The sequence below is a fragment of the Silurus aristotelis genome, assembly GCF_946808225.1.
Source record: "Silurus aristotelis genome assembly, chromosome: 23".
NCBI lineage: Eukaryota > Metazoa > Chordata > Actinopteri > Siluriformes > Siluridae > Silurus > Silurus aristotelis.
The window spans coordinates 10,306,575-10,326,944 of NC_139596.1; the positions used below are offsets into that span (position 1 = coordinate 10,306,575).

The 20,370-nt window shown below is 37.8% G+C and overlaps 2 protein-coding genes across 2 annotated transcripts in view; one reads left to right on the plus strand and one right to left on the minus strand.

Moving 5' to 3' along the window:
* iqgap2 (IQ motif containing GTPase activating protein 2) overlaps nt 1–20,370 on the plus strand; it is a 50,154-nt gene that overhangs the window by 16,648 nt on the left and 13,136 nt on the right. The window contains exons 3-25 of the mRNA XM_083526793.1: nt 994–1,150; nt 1,474–1,551; nt 3,083–3,159; nt 5,004–5,071; nt 5,337–5,450; nt 6,039–6,217; nt 7,750–7,837; nt 8,002–8,165; nt 8,359–8,446; nt 9,919–10,079; nt 10,594–10,760; nt 11,168–11,292; nt 11,528–11,691; nt 15,162–15,252; nt 15,532–15,699; nt 16,608–16,750; nt 16,866–17,036; nt 17,707–17,790; nt 18,302–18,373; nt 18,467–18,536; nt 18,664–18,872; nt 19,046–19,198; nt 20,174–20,337. Coding sequence (XP_083382919.1) covers nt 994–1,150; nt 1,474–1,551; nt 3,083–3,159; nt 5,004–5,071; nt 5,337–5,450; nt 6,039–6,217; nt 7,750–7,837; nt 8,002–8,165; nt 8,359–8,446; nt 9,919–10,079; nt 10,594–10,760; nt 11,168–11,292; nt 11,528–11,691; nt 15,162–15,252; nt 15,532–15,699; nt 16,608–16,750; nt 16,866–17,036; nt 17,707–17,790; nt 18,302–18,373; nt 18,467–18,536; nt 18,664–18,872; nt 19,046–19,198; nt 20,174–20,337 — 2,955 coding nt within the window. The remainder of the gene's footprint in view (nt 1–993; nt 1,151–1,473; nt 1,552–3,082; nt 3,160–5,003; nt 5,072–5,336; nt 5,451–6,038; nt 6,218–7,749; nt 7,838–8,001; nt 8,166–8,358; nt 8,447–9,918; nt 10,080–10,593; nt 10,761–11,167; nt 11,293–11,527; nt 11,692–15,161; nt 15,253–15,531; nt 15,700–16,607; nt 16,751–16,865; nt 17,037–17,706; nt 17,791–18,301; nt 18,374–18,466; nt 18,537–18,663; nt 18,873–19,045; nt 19,199–20,173; nt 20,338–20,370) is intronic.
* Nucleotides 11,699–14,029, minus strand: f2rl2 (coagulation factor II (thrombin) receptor-like 2). The gene is made up of 2 exons (XM_083527028.1): nt 13,630–14,029; nt 11,699–13,467 (listed from the first exon to the last, which is right to left on the minus strand). Exons 1-2 carry the CDS (start codon nt 13,724–13,726, stop codon nt 12,449–12,451), a joined length of 1,116 nt encoding a protein of 371 aa, XP_083383154.1. The 5' UTR covers nt 13,727–14,029; the 3' UTR covers nt 11,699–12,448.

Genomic DNA, 20,370 nt, shown 5'->3' on the forward strand with positions numbered 1-20,370 from the left:
AGGTTTCATTTGTGTACTATGCAAGGTTCCAATGGTTAAAGTTCATACCATTTGGTTAAGGAAGCGAGACTTTGCGAAATCAGGCTGCACATTGCTCTATGGAACTGAAATCCTATTGTGTGTGTGTGTATTGAGGGGAATAGTGTGCAGGTGTTAAGCTATTTTTGAATTTTATTTCAGTGATAAAATCCAGTAAAATTATATATCTAATTGTATGTGCTGGAGCTGGAGATTTCCTTTACCATTATACCAAAACGGTGTCTACATCATCAGCCAAACATTAGTTCACTTGCAAGATTGGACAAGCCGATATCTTCTCAGATTTTACAGCTTAATTGGTACTAAAAGCCGAGGAGACAGTTCCTAATGCTTCAAATGTTCCTTTAGCCACATGTTGCCAGCATTCACTGATCAGGCATAGGATTATGACCATCTAATGTTGTGGTGGTCCCCTTTTGCTGCCAAAACAGTTCAGACCCGTCGAGCATCAACAGCATTAACTTCTTCAGCAATTAGAGCTACAGGAGCTTGTCTGTTGAATCGGCCCACACGGGCCAGCTTTCGCTCCCCACAAGCATCAGTGAGCCTCGGCCACCCACGACCCTGTCACCGGTTCACCACTGTTCCTTCCTTGGACCACTGGAGACCAGGAACATCCCACAAGAGCTGCAGGTTTGGAGATGCTCTGACCCAGTCGTCTAGACATCACAATCTGGCTCATCAAACTCAATCAAATCCTTACGCTCACCCATTTTTCATGCTTCTAACACATCAACTTCAATGAGGACAAAATGTTTACTTGCTGCCTGATATACTTCACACGCTAACAGGTGCCATGAAGAAGTGAAAATCAGTGTTATTTACGTCACCGCTCATAATCTTCTAATGTCATGCCGGATCGGTGTATGCAAGGATGGTAAAGGAATGCTTTTTGGGTTCGATTTGAGGTATGTGAGATCTGAGATAATCTAAAAAGTAGATTTTTTTTTTCAGATGGATGGAGGCCTGTTTGGAGGAGAAACTCCCTTCCACCACAGAGTTGGAGGAGGGCTTGAGGAATGGTGTCTATCTCGGCAAACTCGCAAAGTTCTTTGCTCCCAAACTGGTTTCTGACAAGAAGATCTACGACAGAGATCAGACCCGTTACATGGTATGCAGAGTGAATTAAGAATTCAGATAAGTTTAACAAGAGTCATGCCAGGAAGTGAAATTATTATTTACCAACCTTAAATAGTTTGAGAATCTCCATATACAAATGCATTTTAATGAAGCATTTTTTTCATTCATCACAGATATTCTCACTTTTTCTCCCACAAATAAAGATAAATCACTGATTTGTATTTAACACAGCGGTTTGACATATTTAAGCTTGGAAGAAAAAAAATGTAAATACAATATTTGCTTTCATAGACAATTAAGGACTGAAAAATGTGTTTTGGACTAATGGGGTATTTCGATTTGTTTGCTGTCCAGCACACAGGGCTGCATTTCAGACACACAGACAACACAGTCCAGTGGCTCAGAGCTATGGAGTCCATTGGTTTTCCGAAGGTATGGCTTTTTGTTAAGTACATGCACTCACACACAAACTCACCTAGACACCCTGCTCATGCAATTACAATTAAGGGGAGTGGTAGCTCCAGCGTTAAGGTGCTGGGTTACTGATCGGAAGGTCGGGGGTTCAAGCCCCGGTATCGCCAAGCTGCCACTCTTGGGCCCTTAAGCAAAGCCCTTAACCCTCTATGGTCCAGGGGCGCCGTATCATGGCCGACCCTGCGCTCTGACCCCAGCTTCTAAGCAAGCTGGGATATGCGACAAACAAATTTCACTGTGCTGTAAAGGATATGTGACATTAAAGGCTATTCTATTCTAATTACAATTGTACATATTTGTAACTAAATTATATTAAAGTTTGTCAGACTTTCATTTCAAAAGATTACACAATATCATTGCTGAAATGTGAGAGTAAAGGAAGTGTAAAACATATGCACGATTACTGACTACAATGAAGCTATTATCCTATATATTAATCCTTACTTTATATAGATAAACTGTCCCTCTAGATCAGTGGTCCCCAACCCCCGGGCCAATTGACACCGGGCCACACAGAAAGAATACATAACTTTATTACATTGCATAACATTATTTCCGTTTTATTCATTATTTGATTCTGAACGATGTTTTATTTAGTAAAATTCCCGGATTCTTTCCTCCACATCTGTCTTTGACTCACTCTTGATGCACGTCATGATGGGCTGCTCCGGCCGCTAACACAATCTATTACCACTAAATTCAAACCCCCAAGCAAACAAAATAAACAACAAACAACAACACAGTGGATTCACATTAATTATTAGATTTAGAAAATACCAGTTTTTATGCCGGTCGTATCATTTTATTTTGTTGTATTTAAAAAGGCCGGTCCGTGAAAATATTGTTCGACATTAAACCGGTCCATGGCACAAAAAAAGGTTGGGGACCACTGCTCTAGATAACAGCTGGTTCAATTTTGAAATGCTAGTTGTTTACCTAATTAGCCCATGTGCATCTGCACCTCTAGTCTAGTTGCAAAGATTGTTTGAGTGAGCAGTGCCTGGCAGCATTGTTCCCTCAAGAGTAGAAACGTTGCAGCGAGCTGTAAAGTGAAACCCAGTGTAGTGTGCAAAAACTCATTCAGGTCTTGAGTCTTCCTCAGGTTTCAATGTTAAAATCCTGCTTCACTATAGGTTTTTGTACTAGTGTGTCTAGTCGTGTACAGTGTGCTCTTTTCTGTTCTTCACCTAAAACTGAGGTATAATGTTGACGTTTTTGGAATCGGTTCTCTTCCAGATGATTATCATAGCCCAACCGGTTGCGTAGCCTGACGGCGGTTTCGCACGTGTTACAGATGTGGTTACTCCACAGTAAAATCTGTTTTTGCAGTTGAATCTCAGAATTTAATGACATGTTCATATTGTTTTCGCGCTCTCTTTTTTTTAATCAATGTGATTCAATCTTATAAAAAGGTAGCAGAATAAATGAACATATGGAACACCTTCATATAATAAGCCACAACGACTAATACTGATTTTCTCTCTTTCAGATATTCTATCCTGAGACAACTGACGTGTATGATCGTAAAAACATGCCCAAAGTGATCTATTGCATTCATGCACTCAGGTATTGGCCAATTTTTTTTTTTGCAGTGATATAAATTTGTACTGCAGACTATACATACGTAGCAATAAAACAGTAACCTGAAATAACGCAGCACACAAATGCTCTGGGGTTTGAGGCTAACATCCTTGATGGTTTTACTGACAAATGTCCTGTGGTACATCATTTCCAGAGCCCCATTGGTTTACTTCCTGCCTGCTTTTAGTCATTTCCTGTCACTGTTTCCTGTCAATTCCCGCCATTTTGACACAGCAGCAGATCTTGTTGTTATTAGGTGGCTTTTATAGGCTCTAGAGTGTGATGTGCTGCGACAGAAGAACATTTCATCCTTTACACACAGTTTTCCTGTGCATCTTTTTTGCCTTTCATTTACGCAAACCTTCATTCAAACATAAATGCTGTGATTAAGTAGAATGTTCTAGACAGCAGTTTCCATTCATTTTTGGCCTTTTAACAATGCGTGTCTTTGTGCCTGTGACAGCGCATGCTGTTTTATAAGGTGCAGCGACGAACAGGAAACCTGTGTAAAAGATGGTTTCTGTTTTTTTTTTTTTTCTGCTGCATGTTACATACTTACTACAGAGGAGACCTAAAAGTGAACAGCGCCCCCTGTAGCGTTAGTACAAAGGAAAGATCGTCATAAAAACACACAGACACCACATATCTATATTTATCTATGGATAGATAGGTACTGTAAATAGATACACACACACACACACACACACACACACACACACACACACACACACACACACACACACAGACAGACAGACAGACAGACAGATAGATAGATAGATAGATAGATAGATAGATAGATAGATAGATAGATAGATAGATAGATAGATAGATAGTGTATTGATATATTGATATTGATATATTGTGTATGACTTGTGCTAAGCTCTGTAATCTTATTCACTAAGACGTGTAATTCTTCACATTCAATTAAATATTCATAAATTTGTCAAATGAATAATCCAATAGCAGGATATAACAGTGTAAGTTAATCTTGAAGCCTCCAGTCACAAGTGCAATTAGCAAATACATGTCGATGTGTTTACTGTATGACAACAGAAGTCCTGTCTGGATGTAGTAATTGTTTTTATGGTGTCTTCTTGCTCTTATAATTTGTTCTCTCCCTTGCCTGTCTGTTTTCCTTCCTCTTCCTCACAGAACAGTTTCCTTACTGCCTTTTTGACCCCATAGTCAACTCCGCTTCTCCCCATGGATCCAGGGAACCCCCCCCGCCCCTTGTAGAGAAAATATATCAAACAAACAACCAATATCCTCTGTATTGTGTTTGGCCTGTGTTTAATTTTGCACTGCATGTGTGCATGTTTCCTTTGGATGATACATCGATTGGAAATGTGTGTGGAAAATACAGTTCCCCTCCCCTCAAGCTACTGCAAAGGCTGTAAACAATTCAATTAGTGGGAGCCTCCCAGATTTGGTTAGTCATTGTAAGCTATTTCTCTTGTGCCAAGGGTTAAACATTTCACCCTTTGCTCCTCCAGTTGAATAAAGCAAAGAGAGAAATCTCCTTTTCTTTGTCTTTAAAGGTCAAAGGTGCAGAAAGCATGCAAGACACAGCCGCACAGTACACTAAAAGCTTCAATGATTCATGGCGTATTTATCCTTTATCAGCAGGTAGATGAAAGTTTAATAGAGTTTCCAGGCACCTGCAACAGGCAGACTGCAGGATTTCTCCATAGACAAGACCGAAACCTATTGCATACTGACCTCTTGTGTTAGAATCCATGCTATTACAAGTTCCCATTTTATACCTAGTTCTACATTTCCTTGTATTTATGCATGTCTGAAATTGCATTACAGTCTTTGATTTTTTTCAGTTTATATCTCTATAAACTGGGTATTGCACCACAGATCCAAGACCTGCTTGGGAAAGTGGATTTCACAGGTATGCAAGTTTTAGAGCTCTTTAAACATACTTACATGCGTAAAACATACAGTACATGATTATTGTATAAACAGATTTATACAACAAACTTTTCATTATAAGTTCTTGTTTAGTCATAGGCACTCAGGTGTCTAACAGGCACTCTTTATATGCCTAAAAACATGAAAGCACAAAAAGTGGTATGCTACAGGATTTTAAAAACCTTTCATGTCTTTTTTATGTAATTATATATTCAAATAAGCCTTCTCTCTCTCTCTCTCTCTAGAGGAGGAGATCAGTAACATGAGGAAAGAGTTGGAGAAGTATGGTATCCAAATGCCAGCTTTCAGCAAAATCGGCGGCATCCTAGCAAATGAGCTCTCTGTGGATGAAGCTGCTTGTGAGTAAAAAAAACTTTGATCTCAGGGAAATGAAATGCTATATGATATATTAGGTTGTGGTCCTATAATCAGTGGTATTTACTTTACTGGTCATGTTATAATGTCATAGCGTTACCTATTCGGTGTACATATTGGCTAATTAAAAAAGAAACTGCATTGTGAAGGTGCTGTTTACTGGTCACATGGACATTACAGCACAGTGAAATTCTTTCAGACATGATACAGTGTCCCTTAAGCATAGTGGGCTAAAGGCCTTGTTTAAGGGCCCAACAGTGACAGCTTTGGGGATGCTGGGGCTTAAATCCCCAGACCTTCCGATCAATAACCCAGAGCCTTAACCAATGAGCTACCAAGCACTATGATTAAAACTATTTACAGTATTAAACTTTAATTCAGTCATTTAACTTGAAATTACAAATTGTAAATAAAGTTGTCCTACTGAGAATGCCTACTTATCTATCTATCTATCTATCTATCTATCTATCTATCTATCTATCTATCTATCTATCTATCTATCTATCTATCTATCTATCTATCTATCTATCTATCTATCTATCTATCTATCTATCTATCTATCTACTCTGCAGTGCATGCTGCTGTTATTGCCATTAATGAGGCTATAGATAAAGGTCAGGCTGAAGTCACTATGTCAGCTTTGCACAACCCCAATGCGATGCTCAGAAACACAGACGAGAACCATTCTCAGGACTACCAAGATACACTGAGCCAGGCCAAAAGGAGGAAAGGGAAACTTGCGTCAGGACGTGTAAGACATGGACACATTATTTTTAAATAAATATAATAAATGCAGTGGTAAAACATTGTGCATATAAAAATTAAGTCACAGAGGCAGGAGGAAAATGTTAAAAACATTTATAGAGTGCACATTACATATGGCTGGTGTTAATACATATGTATTAGTTTCCACAGAACATATGGTGCATGTTGCATTCAGTTCAATGCTGAAGACTGCTCTAGTCTAAAACAGGGGTCACCAACATCGCCCGCGGGCCTTTTCTAAAAATAGCTCACCGTAGCGCCACTTACCAGTGAGCTGCATCTAATTTATTTTGTTGCTATTCTTTTTTAAATCGGTCACGGATAGACCAAGAGTTGGAAACCGGAGTATGGTTAAACACCTTGTTTTTATTTAGTCTGAACGTATACAAGGCAGAGGCTTGAAGAGAAGTACGAACCGGAGAGCGGGTAGAATCCGTAATGTGGGTAGAATCCGTAATGTGGGTAGTCCAGGGATGATCGCCAATGTGAACCGTTAAAGGCAAACCTATCTTGAGAGCTTCCTCCGAAGCAGAGCCAGGAGCATTGAAGTACAGGGAATACTAGTGGTAGGAAATCCAGTAGATCTCACATGGCAAAAAGAAGATCCGACCGTGAGTGAGGTGGAATTGGGACCTTCTAAAGGGGAAAGGTAATGGGGAACAGGTGTAGGTGATTAGAGCAGCGAGAGTGAGCGTTAGAGCCTTGGAGAGAGGAGTGGCTGGTGGTTCCCTGACAAAATCACACTTGCATTGGTGTGAATTTTAAAATGACAATATTAAAATAAAAATGACTAGATATAGATGAATATAATTAATTATTAATAATAACATATAATTAAAGGTAAATTGAGCAAATTTGTTATTTTAGAAGTGTGTATCAAACTAGTAGCCATTCACATTAATCGGTACCCAAGAAGTAGCTCTCAGTTTCAAAAGGGTTTGTGACCCCTGGTCTAAAAAGACGTCATTACAATTAAAATTGCTGATTTTAGTGAGTTACTGTAAGGTTGTGTTTCCATCTGGCTTTGAGTAATGTATCCCACACGATTTTATCACACCAACTTGAATACTGAAGAAAGGTTTCCACATTCCCTGACACACGAACAAATAAAAGTGTTTGTTTCCATACTGTGAAACACAAAAAAATAAAAACAAGAGAAGCATATTTTCTGAACGGCTGTACAAAGTGGGTCATTTTGATTTGTAAACCTCTCCCTCAAACCTCCAGTATAGTCAAGCATTCGATTATCTGCAACATCAGCAAAGTTAAGGTGCAAAAACAAAACAACTCCCTCAAGAGTCCATTTGCTGACTTTTGAATACTGCATTGCCAGGTCAGGGCATGATGTTACTTAAAGTTATAGAGCACAATTCTGTATACACCTGATTATTAATGCTTTTATATTCTTAAATGCATGTAACTGAACACTCATCAGTTGATATGGATGTTATAAATGACAGAACTCTCAAGGTCACTATTTATGAGGCCTGGTTAATTCACAATATTGTGTCTGTTTAGCGGTTCTCCATCTCCACTGAGGAAAGAGATGTATATGAGGAGTTACTGACACAACAGGAGATTCAAACCAGTGTGGACTTGGTCAATAGTGAGTTCATAAATTACACTATTACAAATTAATTTGAATTTTTTTATAGTCTTCATTAATTTCAATGTAAACTTCCTGCATAAACTATATTTTAAACATAAGGTTACACACGAAGAAAACTTTGCTCCGCTTTCAAACTGAAAATATGTATTCTGTTTCTGCAGCGTTTGCAGCTGAACAGAAGGTAAATCAAGCCATTGATGTTCAGGATAAAGAGGCTCTCCTGGCTGCCCTCAGGCTACCTGCCTTGGGAATTCTTAGTATCTTAGAAGCTAACTCACCATGGTACCTGGAGCACTTTACCTCATACAGAGATCGCAAAGCTAAGGTGCGGATAACTACAGAAAATATTCTAGGAAAGATTTGACTTATGTGCTGGTTCCAAAAATTTCTGCCTTTTTCAAGCATTAGTCATAAAAGTTCAAAGGTCATAAGCTCATAATTTTTTTTTTAATCAATAGCATGATTTAAAAAACAGTTTGATAAGTATAAACATGACCAAAGAACATCCTTCTCTGCAGGATGTAGGTTCTGCAGCTCACCTGGAGAGAGATGAGATTCAGAGGGCCGTGACCACCTGCAACGATCTTGCTGAATTAGAGAGACAAAGTATGAAAAACGTACATTTTTATAAAATTCTATACTAATCAGGCATAATATTATGACATTATAACATTATGACAGCTGAGTAAATAACACTAATTATATCTACATCATGGTACCTCGTAGTGGGTGGGATATAAATACAGCAAGTAAACATTTTGTCCTCAAACTTGACCTGTTAGATACAGAAAAAATTGGCAGTATCTTTCAAAAGTGGTCCAAGGAAGGAACCCAACATACCGCCATTATTTTATGTACAACCCAAGTGAACATGTCAAAACTGTGTCCAACGTGTCAATATTTTGTGTGAGCACCAAAGTTATCTTGCACTGCCTCAATCCTCCTGGGTATGGAATTCATCAGAGCTGCACAGGTTGTTCTGGGATCCTCTTCCACTCCTTCATTATGACATCACGGAACTGCTTGATGGACCTTCCCCTTAAGGATGTCCCACAGGTGCTCAATAGGGTTTAGGTCTGAATATATACTTGGCCACTTCATCACCTTCATCTTCTTCTTCCTCTGCAAGGCAGTTGTCATTTTGGATTGATGTCACAGAACATGTTGGAATCCGTTTTTTCCTCAATGAACCGCAGCAGTACCAGTACCAGCAGCACTCATGCAGACCCAGACTATGATGCTACCACCACCATGCTTGACTGTAGGCAAGACACAACTTTCTTGGTGCTTCTCATCAGGGCATTGCTATACACGGTGGACACTATCTGAGCCAAACAAGTTGATCTTAGTCTCATCAGACCACAAGACATGGTTCCAGTAATTCAAGCTCTTGGACAGGTTGTTCTTCAGCCAACTGTTTGCAGGCTTTCTTGTGAGCCAGCTTCAGAAGAGGCTTCCTTCTGGGACGATGGCCATACAAACCGCCTTGTTGCAGTGTTTAGCGTATAGTTTGAGCACTGGCAAGTGGACCTTTCCCCTTCATGCATCTGTTTTTTGCAGCCAGCTTTTGCACCTGATGCACAGCATGAGGAATCAACTTCTTTGATCGACCAAAGGCCTGTTCCTTTTGGAAACCCGTCTATACTGTGTGTGTGTGTGTGTATATATATATATATATATATATATATATATATATATATATATATATATATATATATATATATATATATATATATAAATTAATACTTTTCAAGTTTTTAATACTCCAATTAACATGGCCATGGACAAATATGGATGCAAATATGTGTTTATTAACATATGAAACATTATGAATATTCTTGTAAATGTTTTAAAGTAATTATAGTGTTTAAAATTACGTAAATCATCAGGACACCAAGCAGAACTTTCGCCGTGTTTCCACTCGGACGATTTTAACTGCCAGACGTGTGCATCATGGCGGATTTTTGCATTAATGGCCAATAACCAGTGTTGAAGCACATTGTAGTATTTTAACACTTACAGTCATAAGTAAATGTACAAGCTAGCCTTGATGTATATAATTGTTTTCATGGCCACAGAGCAAGAGTCTGTTGCTGCCATCAATGCCGCGATTCGACAGGGTACTGCAGAGAACACAGTAGAGGAGTTAATGAACTCAGAAGCTCAGCTGCCCCTGGTGTATCCCACTGCAGCCAGTTTGTACCAATCTGAACTCTTCAGCCTACAGAACAGCTCAAAGGTGAGAGTTTTGGATCTGAATGCATGAACTGTTGATAAAATTAATCAGTTGTTGAATGAAATAGATTTTCATAGTTTCATGAAATCATACAGTAGGTTGTCACAGTGATACTGGGTACAAGGCAGGAGAATTCATTTTAGATTGAGCACCATTCTATCAGCAGATTAAGAAAACTGACTTGTAGAAATATGTATTTAAAATAGAAGTGTGTAAACTATGATGTATGATACTTATAGGGATTCTTATATGTACCCAATTTTTTGAACAGAGTACTGCATATTTTAGACAGAAAGCAATTTTGGGATTATGATGATGTGCATTAAAGGGATTTTTAATAAGAGGTATATACATATTACTATCACTAAAGAAGAAAAACAAATGCCAATTACAATTCTTAATTAAATCAATATTAATTATGATTTGTTTTAAAGCGTTACCTAGAATGTCCATTACTTCAGGTTTCTTTCATACTGTAAGATTTACATGATTTGTCACTAAATTGTTTGTGCTTTAGAATAAGGCGGGTCTGAGCCACGAGGAGTTGTGTGTTGCTGTGGAGATGCTGTCAGCAGTAGCGGTCTTAAACGAGTTGCTGGACACTAAGGATGTTGTGGCGGTCAGCGAGCAAATTTCTGACTCACCACTCGGTTTCAGCAACATTGACCATGACAATATGCAGAGGTAATAAAGAAACGGGTGTTTGGCAATTACATTAACAGTGACTGACTTGAATTCAATTAAAAGAGACCCTTATCTTTCACACATTTAAAAATAAGAGTACTGATCTAGTAACTTCACTTTGAAGTTATTAATCTTTTTTCTTCAAATAAGTGAAGACTTTATGTCCTGATATTTACATTTATATTAATGGCCTTTTTGCAGATGCCTTTATCCATGAACCTATGAATAAATCAACTCTGGGTTCACTAGACTGCAAACTTAGGATACCATCCGCCTCTTTTAGCACATTTTATAGCAATTTTTTTAAATGCATAAAACAAACAAACATACATTTTATTATGTTATATAATTATATATTATATAACGTGAATTAAATCTGTACGGTCATGTTTTTTTTTTCCCAACAGGTATGCAGATTTGCTGATAAAACTTCGAGCAGAATCCCTCGCTCAGGGTCAGGAGTTTCTCACCTGGAATGATGTTCAGAAGTGCATTGACACTGTCAACTTTCAGGTTAATGAGGAAAATGAAAGTAAGGGGTCCCAGCAGACATTATGTTTTCAGCTTTCACTTAAAAAACAAAAAGACTCTCGTGGCTATAAAAATCTTAAAAATGACAACATTTATTTAACTACACAATTACACTATATTATAACACTTTAGTATCATTCTTTACATACAAGTATTTTAGATTCATTTGAAACATTTAGTCAGAAGTTTCTGTATTTGTGTAAATTGCGTTAACCATACAATGTCTGTGTCTGCAGGAGTCATCGCCATCGCTGAAATCAACGAAGCTCTGAATTCTGGAGATGCAGAGAAGACATTTGCTGCTCTAACTCTCCCAACAGCCAAACTACAGGAAGTTAATCCAGCTACAGCCAAACACTACCATGATGTACTGCTGCACACCAAAGACCTTATCTGCAAGGTACTAACATCCTACTATTTTGTGTGGTGTTGCTGATAATAAAAATATTTCTATCCAGTGTATGACAGTATACTTCTAGATCTTTTCATCCCTAAGTTTTCAATCTTTGGTGATATATTGTATAAACTTGTATTGTATTATAGTGGACAAAATATAGCAATGTTTATTGCAATTGAAGTACAAACAAATGGCCTACAGACACTTGTATGCAAAACTGTCTAGATTAAGAAATTTGCTGGAGATATTAGGAGTAGTTTTTATGCAGAAAGTATAAAGTGTGCAGAGAAAAAGAATATGGAAACCCCATTTTTGACACATGATTAAAGCTGGACATCAGCGTTTATAGACAACAGGATATTTTTTTGAAAAGCAACAGTGGAAGAAGTGTCAGCATTTTTTTTTTCCAGAAAATTGTGCCAAAAGGGAAATATATCACTTTTAAAATTGCATCGTTGAAAAAAAAAAAAAAAAAGTGTGTGGCCCGAAAACAAAAATTGTTATACTCCCTTCTCTTGCCCAATGTACTGTAGGTTCTTGAATGTGAATTGAACATCGTGTTTGTCTATAACATAGTAATGGTTACAACATTTCAAGTATCACTGTTAAATTGTGTTTAATTTTCTCCAGTTGTTCGCATGCCTCCGTCACTTCTGTCCTAACAATCAATAACATCCTGCAACTATTGTTTAGCTATTTTCAATCTAGACCACCCCTCTGCCTTCCCACGATAATACCAAAAACTGCGCTCCCCAGTTGTTTACATAATCACTGAACTCCTCAGAGATGTTCTGGCGAGGGAGATAAAATTTACCCTGGAGTTTGAAGTCTTTGTTATAAAGTAAGAAAGGAAGGGGTCCAGGCAGCTGTGAAAGCAGCAGACACACACAGCTACATTGAAGTAATTGTAAAAGTCATCTTGATTGCTAGAAAACAGTCTCACATAATGTAGCCAGTGGATTATGTTACTTGGAGTGAAACACACTAAGAAGATCAAGAAAACAAGTGTGCTTGCCTTGATGTAACATGTGAAATCACAGCTTGACCTGCGTAGGTGTTGTACAATGGAGCCGTAAGCAAACACAATGACCGCGAAAGGAAATATGAAGCCTAGAAAAATTAGGCATAATCTATAAGGAATCAGGAGGTTGTATAGTTTCTCGTCATAAGGCAGAAAGTCATGGCATGAGACGATCCCAACGTCTTTGAGGTAGTAGCTTTGACGAGTGAGGAGTTCTGGAGTCATGGCAATAGCAAAAACAACCCACACGGTCAAGCTCGCCCAGGTTGTGCAAGATCTTTTAGATAGTCCTCTGTACAGGAACGGATGCACCACCGCCAAATACCGCAGCATGCTAACACACATATGAGAATGTATACAGCAGTACATGTTACCGTAAAAGCAAGCTGTCACAAGTTTGCAGGCAAATTCTCCAAACACCCAGTTGTTGTGGTTCAGATGGTAGTGGACTTTAAATATGAGAGAGACCAGAAGGAGAAGGTTTGAGGCTGCCAGGCCTAAGTAGAGGATCGAGCTAGATAAACTTCTAGTCTTCCGACTGAGAAATGCCAATACCAGTGTGTTAGAAGGGATTCCGATAACAATTGCGATCAGATAAGCTCCTGGAATGATCCTGGTCCTGATAACTCCGGCTGTGTATTTGACATGATTGGTGGAGATGTCAAGTTGCGGTAGATCTATGGTTAAATTATCATCCGTGACTTTTCCCTGAAATGTTCTTGGACGCAAGCTGCTTGGTGTTGCTATGGTAGAGTTGTCTGTTGAAATGAAAAAAATAAATAAAAATAAACAAATTGTTGCCAAGCGATACCATTTACAGACATTCTGAGATCCTGATAAAGAAAATCTTCTTGAAATAAATCTCAGTTTTTCATTTCAACAGTCCAACTAGATTACACACTTTTTTCTATATTACTTACGTGTATCTTGAACATGGCTTGTGTCCACCAGCATCGAAGCATACACGAGTATCAAAAGCTGTCCCCACATGTTTGTCTCCGCTTGAAGTCCTGGCATTCACTCAGATTTTCATCTATCGTTCTTTTTCTTTTGGTGGTTACAACCAGTACAATTAATTAGGCACATCTTCGAATAAAAGAACAAAATCCAAAGGCAGATGAAAAACAGCTCGTCCAGCAGAAGTTGGAGTTTTCTATAGTCTTCATCCCTCACAGCTGTTGGGCGGTTTCCTGTGCAGACTTGTATGATACTGGCTGCAGAATTACTCACAGTCGCACGTTCCAGGAAATTGTTGTGGCAATGTGGGTGGAGATTGCTGGTGTCTGATGTCTATTTTTTACACAATGTTCTTCTTTGACTTTTTTTTTTTTTTTCCATACAATGCCTCATACACAATTTGCTTTATTGTTCAGACTTGCTTTTTTAAAAAAAATATAGAATAATATTTTACATATTTATTATTATTATTTTTTTTTTTCTTTAGAACCTTTTTAATCTTTCTAGTTTCTGCCTATTCACAGGATTAGTCACCTTTTTAAAGAAAAAACAGCATTTAAATGTGTACGATATGTCGTACAAATTATGGGGTTTTTTTTCAGGTTTTTGTATTGTCTTTCTAATGTAAAACAAATGTAAAACAACAGATATTGTAATTTTTTTATGGAGAGAATCTGTCACTAGCAAATGGAAATATTTTAGCATTTGGTATAAATTTTTTATGGAAGTTTTTTTCGATCTTACACACATATACATATACACACACACACACACACACACACACACACACACACACACACACACACACACACACACACACACACAAACAGACATACAAGCATCTTTCTTTTTAGGTAAAACCTTTTACCTTTTACAGCTGCTCTATCTCAGCGCTGCAGACTCACCACTTCTGTGTTCAGATCTAGACTTTTTATATTCCTATGAATAGAGTTTGAAACCTGCAATTTGGCAAAGTTTGAAAGATACCTTTACAAGGGTTATAAATAAATAGCCTTAGTTGATTTCTGCCACTTTTTTAAATTGCTTCTATGCATTGAGTAGAACATTTATCCAGGTCCAAACTGAATTTTGCTGATAAGGCATGTAATTATATTCATTTTATTATTGACATTATTTGTTTTTTTTGTGTATCCTGCTTCTTTCTCCTCCTTCTTATAAATGAATCCACAAAATCCCAAAACTCATAAGATCAAAATTAACTAGCATATCTTCCAAAAACTAGCATTACTCATAACAATCTGGGTTCAAAGCAAAATGATAAATACATACATAAACAATGTGAACACCACCATCTTTTGTATTGCATTTTATAATTGAATTTCATTTATATTTTTTTAACAATTGTTGCATTAGTTACTTCTATACTATCTGGTTTATGCAATTAAGTATCCAATACCCATTCAGTACTTTCTAGAATTTTTTTTTTTTTTCATTTGTACCTGTGCATATTGACTCAGTGGATTTTGTAATGCAGAAATCAGGGGATGAATCTGCAGTCCTGTGGCTGGATCAAATTCAGGAGGCGATACACACTGCCAATCAAGACCAGGAGGACGCTCTAAAATGTACGCTCGATTGTACTTTTTTTCCTATTTGTCAGCCACTATAATCCTGATGAAGTTGATACGGTTGTTAAATAGGTTTTTTTTTAAAGAATAATATATTTTAATAGAGGTACCACAAATGCACCACATTATGGGTTTTACTGAAAAAGGCAAATATTGCAGAAAAGAAATTTCTTTCAAACAGTAAATCTTCTTAATCTACAGTCAACTGCACTCATCCTGTACAACATGTAGCTACACACTGACTATACACACTGACTATACTTTGTGTCATTCCAGTGGCCGAGGGAGTGGCAGACATTAACCGAGCAATAGCTGCTGGACATGAGGAAGACACTTTGAGAGCAATGCAAAGACCATGTGTAGGATTGAGAGGAGTGCTGGCTGAATGTGCACACCTTTACCAAACTGAACTAGAACAGCTGCAGTCTGAACACACACAGCAAGGTAATGTAAATTTGTAAAGGTGTAGTTTATAAACGATCTGGGTTTTTTCTGGGTGAAACCAATGAACAGGTTTTCGTGGTTAAACTGCAGTTTCTGTCTTTAAAAATATTTGGAATTATATAATAATAAATATTTTGTACCGATTGGCCAGGCAGAGGGACTGAGCTGGAAAGGATGTGCTGCAAGTTAGAGCAATAAAAGATGGAGATGGGAATGTGTTGACTAATGAGGAGAGTGTGTTGAGAAGGTGGAGGGAGTATTTTTAGCAGATGATGTATGAGGAAAATGAGAGAGAAAGAGAAGGTTGGATGATGTGGAGATGGTGAAGCAGGAAGTGGAAAGGATTAGTAAGGAGTAGGTGAGAGTAGCGATGAAGAGGATAAAGAGTGAAAGACTATCTGCAAAAGAGAAAGTTTATAGGACTGTGGTGAGACCTGCGATCTTGTATGGTTTAGAGACAGTGGCATTGAGTAAAAGACAGGAGGTGGAGCTGGAGGTAGCAGAGCTGAAGATGTTGAGGTTTTCATTGGGAGTGATGAGGATGGACAAGATTAGAAATTAGTTTATTAGAGCGACAGCGCATGTAGGACGTTTTGGGGACAAAGTGAAAGAGGTGAGATTGAGATGGTTTGGACATGTTCAGAGGAGGGACATGGGGTATATCGGTAGAAGAATGCTGAGGATGGAGCCACCAGGAAGGAGGAAAAGAGAAATACCAAGTAGAAGGTTTAAGGATGTGGTAAGGTAAGAAATGCAGGTAGCAGATGTAGAGGACAGAAGATGGAGTAGACGGATGATCCGCTGTGCAACCCCTAATGGAGAAGCCGAAAGAAGAAGAAGAAGATAATAGTAAATATATTTCTGTTAAGTTCAGCTTCATGTGCTAGATATTGCTATCTTGTATCTAGGGACTGGTGGTAGCTTTTGGGTGAAGCACAGAATCAAGGACAAATACAACTATTTCTACAACCTTGAAAACCAAAAAGGGACATGGGAGGAACCAGATAACTTTATCCATGACAGCACACAACTCACAAAAGAGGATATTCAGGTAGGTTACATTCAGAAGAGGTTTATCAGTACTGAGAAGCATCTGCACTATCAGCACTATTTATCTGTTTGCTTTCTAACAGAATTCGAACATTAATGTTGTTTTTTTATCTTAGACGGTTGTAAACAGGGTGACAGCGGAATATAACCGAGAACAGCTCTGGTTGGCCAATGAGCCTCTCATCATACAGCTACAGGCTTGTACTCGTGGATATTTAGTGAGGCGGGCCTACAGTGAAAGACTAAAATATTTCAAGGAGCACGAACCAAGTGTCGTCAAACTACAGGTAAGATTACAGAATGTTAAACAAAATAGTAAAATACTACACATTTTCTAGACAATTCCCATTATTCCCATTAACCACACTCTTTGGTGGATGCCATCCCATAAAATCTAGCATCAACAATAACAGCTATTTTTATATTTCATAAACCTTATATTAAATAAGTTTGTGTTCATAGGCAAAATAATTGCTGATTCAACATTTTAAATTGTAACATTCATAAAGTTTCTGAATCTTATTTGTTTGTACCTTCATTAATGTTCTATTGTTACTGATATGAAGCTGGTTGCAATTATTGTGCTAAGATCCATAAATATTTGCTCCTTTCAACACAGTTAAACAGTCATCCAGGCAGCACACGCTCTTCTGTATATTAACTACATATGCTATAATCTACTTCTATGTTGTGTTGTAGCGTTGTGTACTATATTTCCAATAGAGCATTGTATAAAATTCAGTAAATTATGGTTTTGAATATTGAGGGAATACATAGATTTCTGTAAAGCTGCATTGTGCCTTGTGAAATTTGTCTTGAATTTCACATGGGTTATAATTGAGTGTGTAAACATTATGTCTACGTCAATAGTATAATTTTGGCAGCTTTAACATGTAATACTTAATAAATCTATTTGTTTGGGTACACAGTCAGCTGATTGTTTATTCTGTGGTACAGGCATCCTGGAAGGGATATAAACAGAAGAAAGCTTACAAGGACAGGCTGCACACATTACAAAGTAATGTGCAGACTGTGGTCAAGGTAAACAATCACTTTCGCTGAATACGCCATTATTAATGCTGATATTATAAAACTAATATACTGTATATACATCGACGTGCACAGGTGTGACGAACGAAAGGGAAAAAATAGTTACTCAAGCCCTTTGTGCAAAGTTATTCTGACTAATATTTAATATTATATGAGGAAACATTTGGTTTCTTCCAGGATGACGTTGTTCTCATCTGCAGGGCACTGGGGCTTCCTAAATAGTGTGATGATCTGGAACACATCCTAAATACTGAAGGCAGAGTGATGAACTGATTTTGGACATAGATGTATGTAGAGAGAAGGAGAGGTTGTAGCAAGACAAACAAAAACAAAAAATAGAGATCGAAGAGAAGATTGCGTGTTAATAATTGTTATATACAGTATAGGAGGTTATATAAGAAATTAAGATATTTAACAATATTAGTATATTAAAGCATATGATATGTTTTATGAGATTGTGTTCATATTTTTTCTCTTTTGCGTTATTATTGTCTCAATTTAGATACAGTCTTTGGTGAAAATGTGGCGGGCCAGACAAGCATACAGAAAGAGACTACAGTTTTTCAAAGACCATGTAAGTCATTTACAACATGATTGGGTAAATAACAGTTTAAATTACAACCTGCAACTTTTTGATTATGAATATTCACCTTTACCTTTCATATAGGTAAAGGAGATTGTGAAGATTCAGGCTTTTCTCAAGGCAAACAAAGCCAGAGATGATTACAAAACTCTGAGTGAGTAAAGTAACTATTTGCTACATATTTCTGTGGATAAGCTCTCATGCACACACGCATGCATGGTTGTTAGCATACTACAATAACTCTTAATTATGTTTGTTTCGTCTGCTCATGTGTGCTTTAGCCGGTGCTCAGGATCCTCCTCTGTCTGTGGTCCGTAAGTTTGCTCATCTCTTGGAACAGAGTAACCTCGACCTGCAGGAGGAACAGGAAGTTATACGTCTTCGTGAAGAGGTGGTAACTAAGATTCGTTCCAATCAGCAGATGGAGAGGGACTTAAACTTGATGGACATTAAGATCGGCCTGCTGGTGAAAAATAGAATCACACTTCAGGTAGGAACAAAATAAAAATGGAGTTGGCATTTTTCTCCACGGTTTATGTGCTTTTTTTATTTTAAAATGAAAGTATTTTAAAAAAATGTGGATGTAAGAACTGATACAATAAACAACACTTTGTGATATACTTTTGCACTTGCTTATGTTCTCTCTATTTACCATTTAAACAGGATGTGGTGTCACTCAGTAAGAAGATGAAGACCAAAAAGAACAAAATGACCAAGGAAGATCTGGCCACAGGAGACAAGCAGGGCATCAAAGGCCTGAGCAAAGAGAAGAGGAAAAAACTAGAGGCTTACCAGCATTTGTTTTACCTGCTACAAGTGAGTGACTGGTTCCATCATTAGAGATTTAAAAGCTTATATGTGTGGAGTACAGTAGTACCTCGGGTAACGAGCTGAATTCCTTCTGGGAGCGAGCTCGCAACCCAAAACGCACGTATCCTGAAATCATTTTTCTTATAAGAAATAAAGGAAATTTACTCTATGCGTTCCACACGTCCATAAATACACATATACACTCATTTTTAAAGGTTTTGTTACATCAGAAATGAATAAAAATTAATAATTCACAAAAAATAGAAATAATTGACAAATGAACTCACACTTTACCTTTGAGGAGAGTCGTGGCTGGCGTGAGGGAGAGGAGAGAGGAGGAGGAGCGGGTTACTTCTTGTAAAATCGTAGATCGTAGATGTTGTACAACTGTAAAGTCTTGCAAGATCTGCCACACGCATACTCTGTTCACGCTTCGTGATAATTTCCTTTTTCATTCTACGGTAATCATCTCCTTCTTCTTCCAGTCTTTCTTAATCATCTTGGGGGCCATCGTCACGATACTATACAGTACTGTTAACTTTACAATGCAGCGCAAACTGTCTATGAACGAACAATCGCGGTCATAACTCGACAAAGAACCCATGCAGTTACAACTCAACTAATAACAGTTCCAAAGACACTCGCACGAGACGCTGCTTTTACGAGTGCTGCTCGAAGACTGAGGCAACACTTGACTCTGCTTTCTGTGCTTCACTTCGGTCTTACTTGCCCACAAAAATGGCCATATGGCGCGTAATTTTTGCTCGCAGGCTGATGCAACACCCAATACAAAATGTATTAAAAATGTATGCTCGTATTTAAAGTTCCTCGTAACCCGAGGTTCTACTGTATTTATTTATTTATTTATAAACGTATTCATCTTTAGAAAATGGTATTACAATTTGATTCACGTCTGGTAATGGAGTTTAATTCTGTAATCGAGTTTTATTCAGTGTTATTTATTTCCTGTTGTTGAAACAGACACATCCATCATACTTGGCCAAGCTGATCTTCCAGATGCCTCAGAACAAGTCTACTAAATTTATGGACACAGTGATTTTCACCCTGTATAACTATGCCTCGAACCAGCGTGAAGAGTACCTGCTTCTCAAGCTGTTCGAGTCTGCTCTCAAAGAGGAGATCAAGTGAGAAAACTCCCTTTTATCATTATTATCCTT

What these genes read in the sequence shown, in the direction of transcription:
- f2rl2 (XM_083527028.1), bottom strand. Translation starts at nt 13,726, where the DNA reads ATGCCAGGACTTCAAGCGGAGACAAACATGTGGGGACAGCTTTTGATA. An exon ending in AAGCCATGTTCAAGATACAC is followed by an intron (nt 13,468 to 13,629) that starts GTAAGTAATATA and finishes TCATTTCAACAG; the next exon opens with ACAACTCTACCATAGCAACA.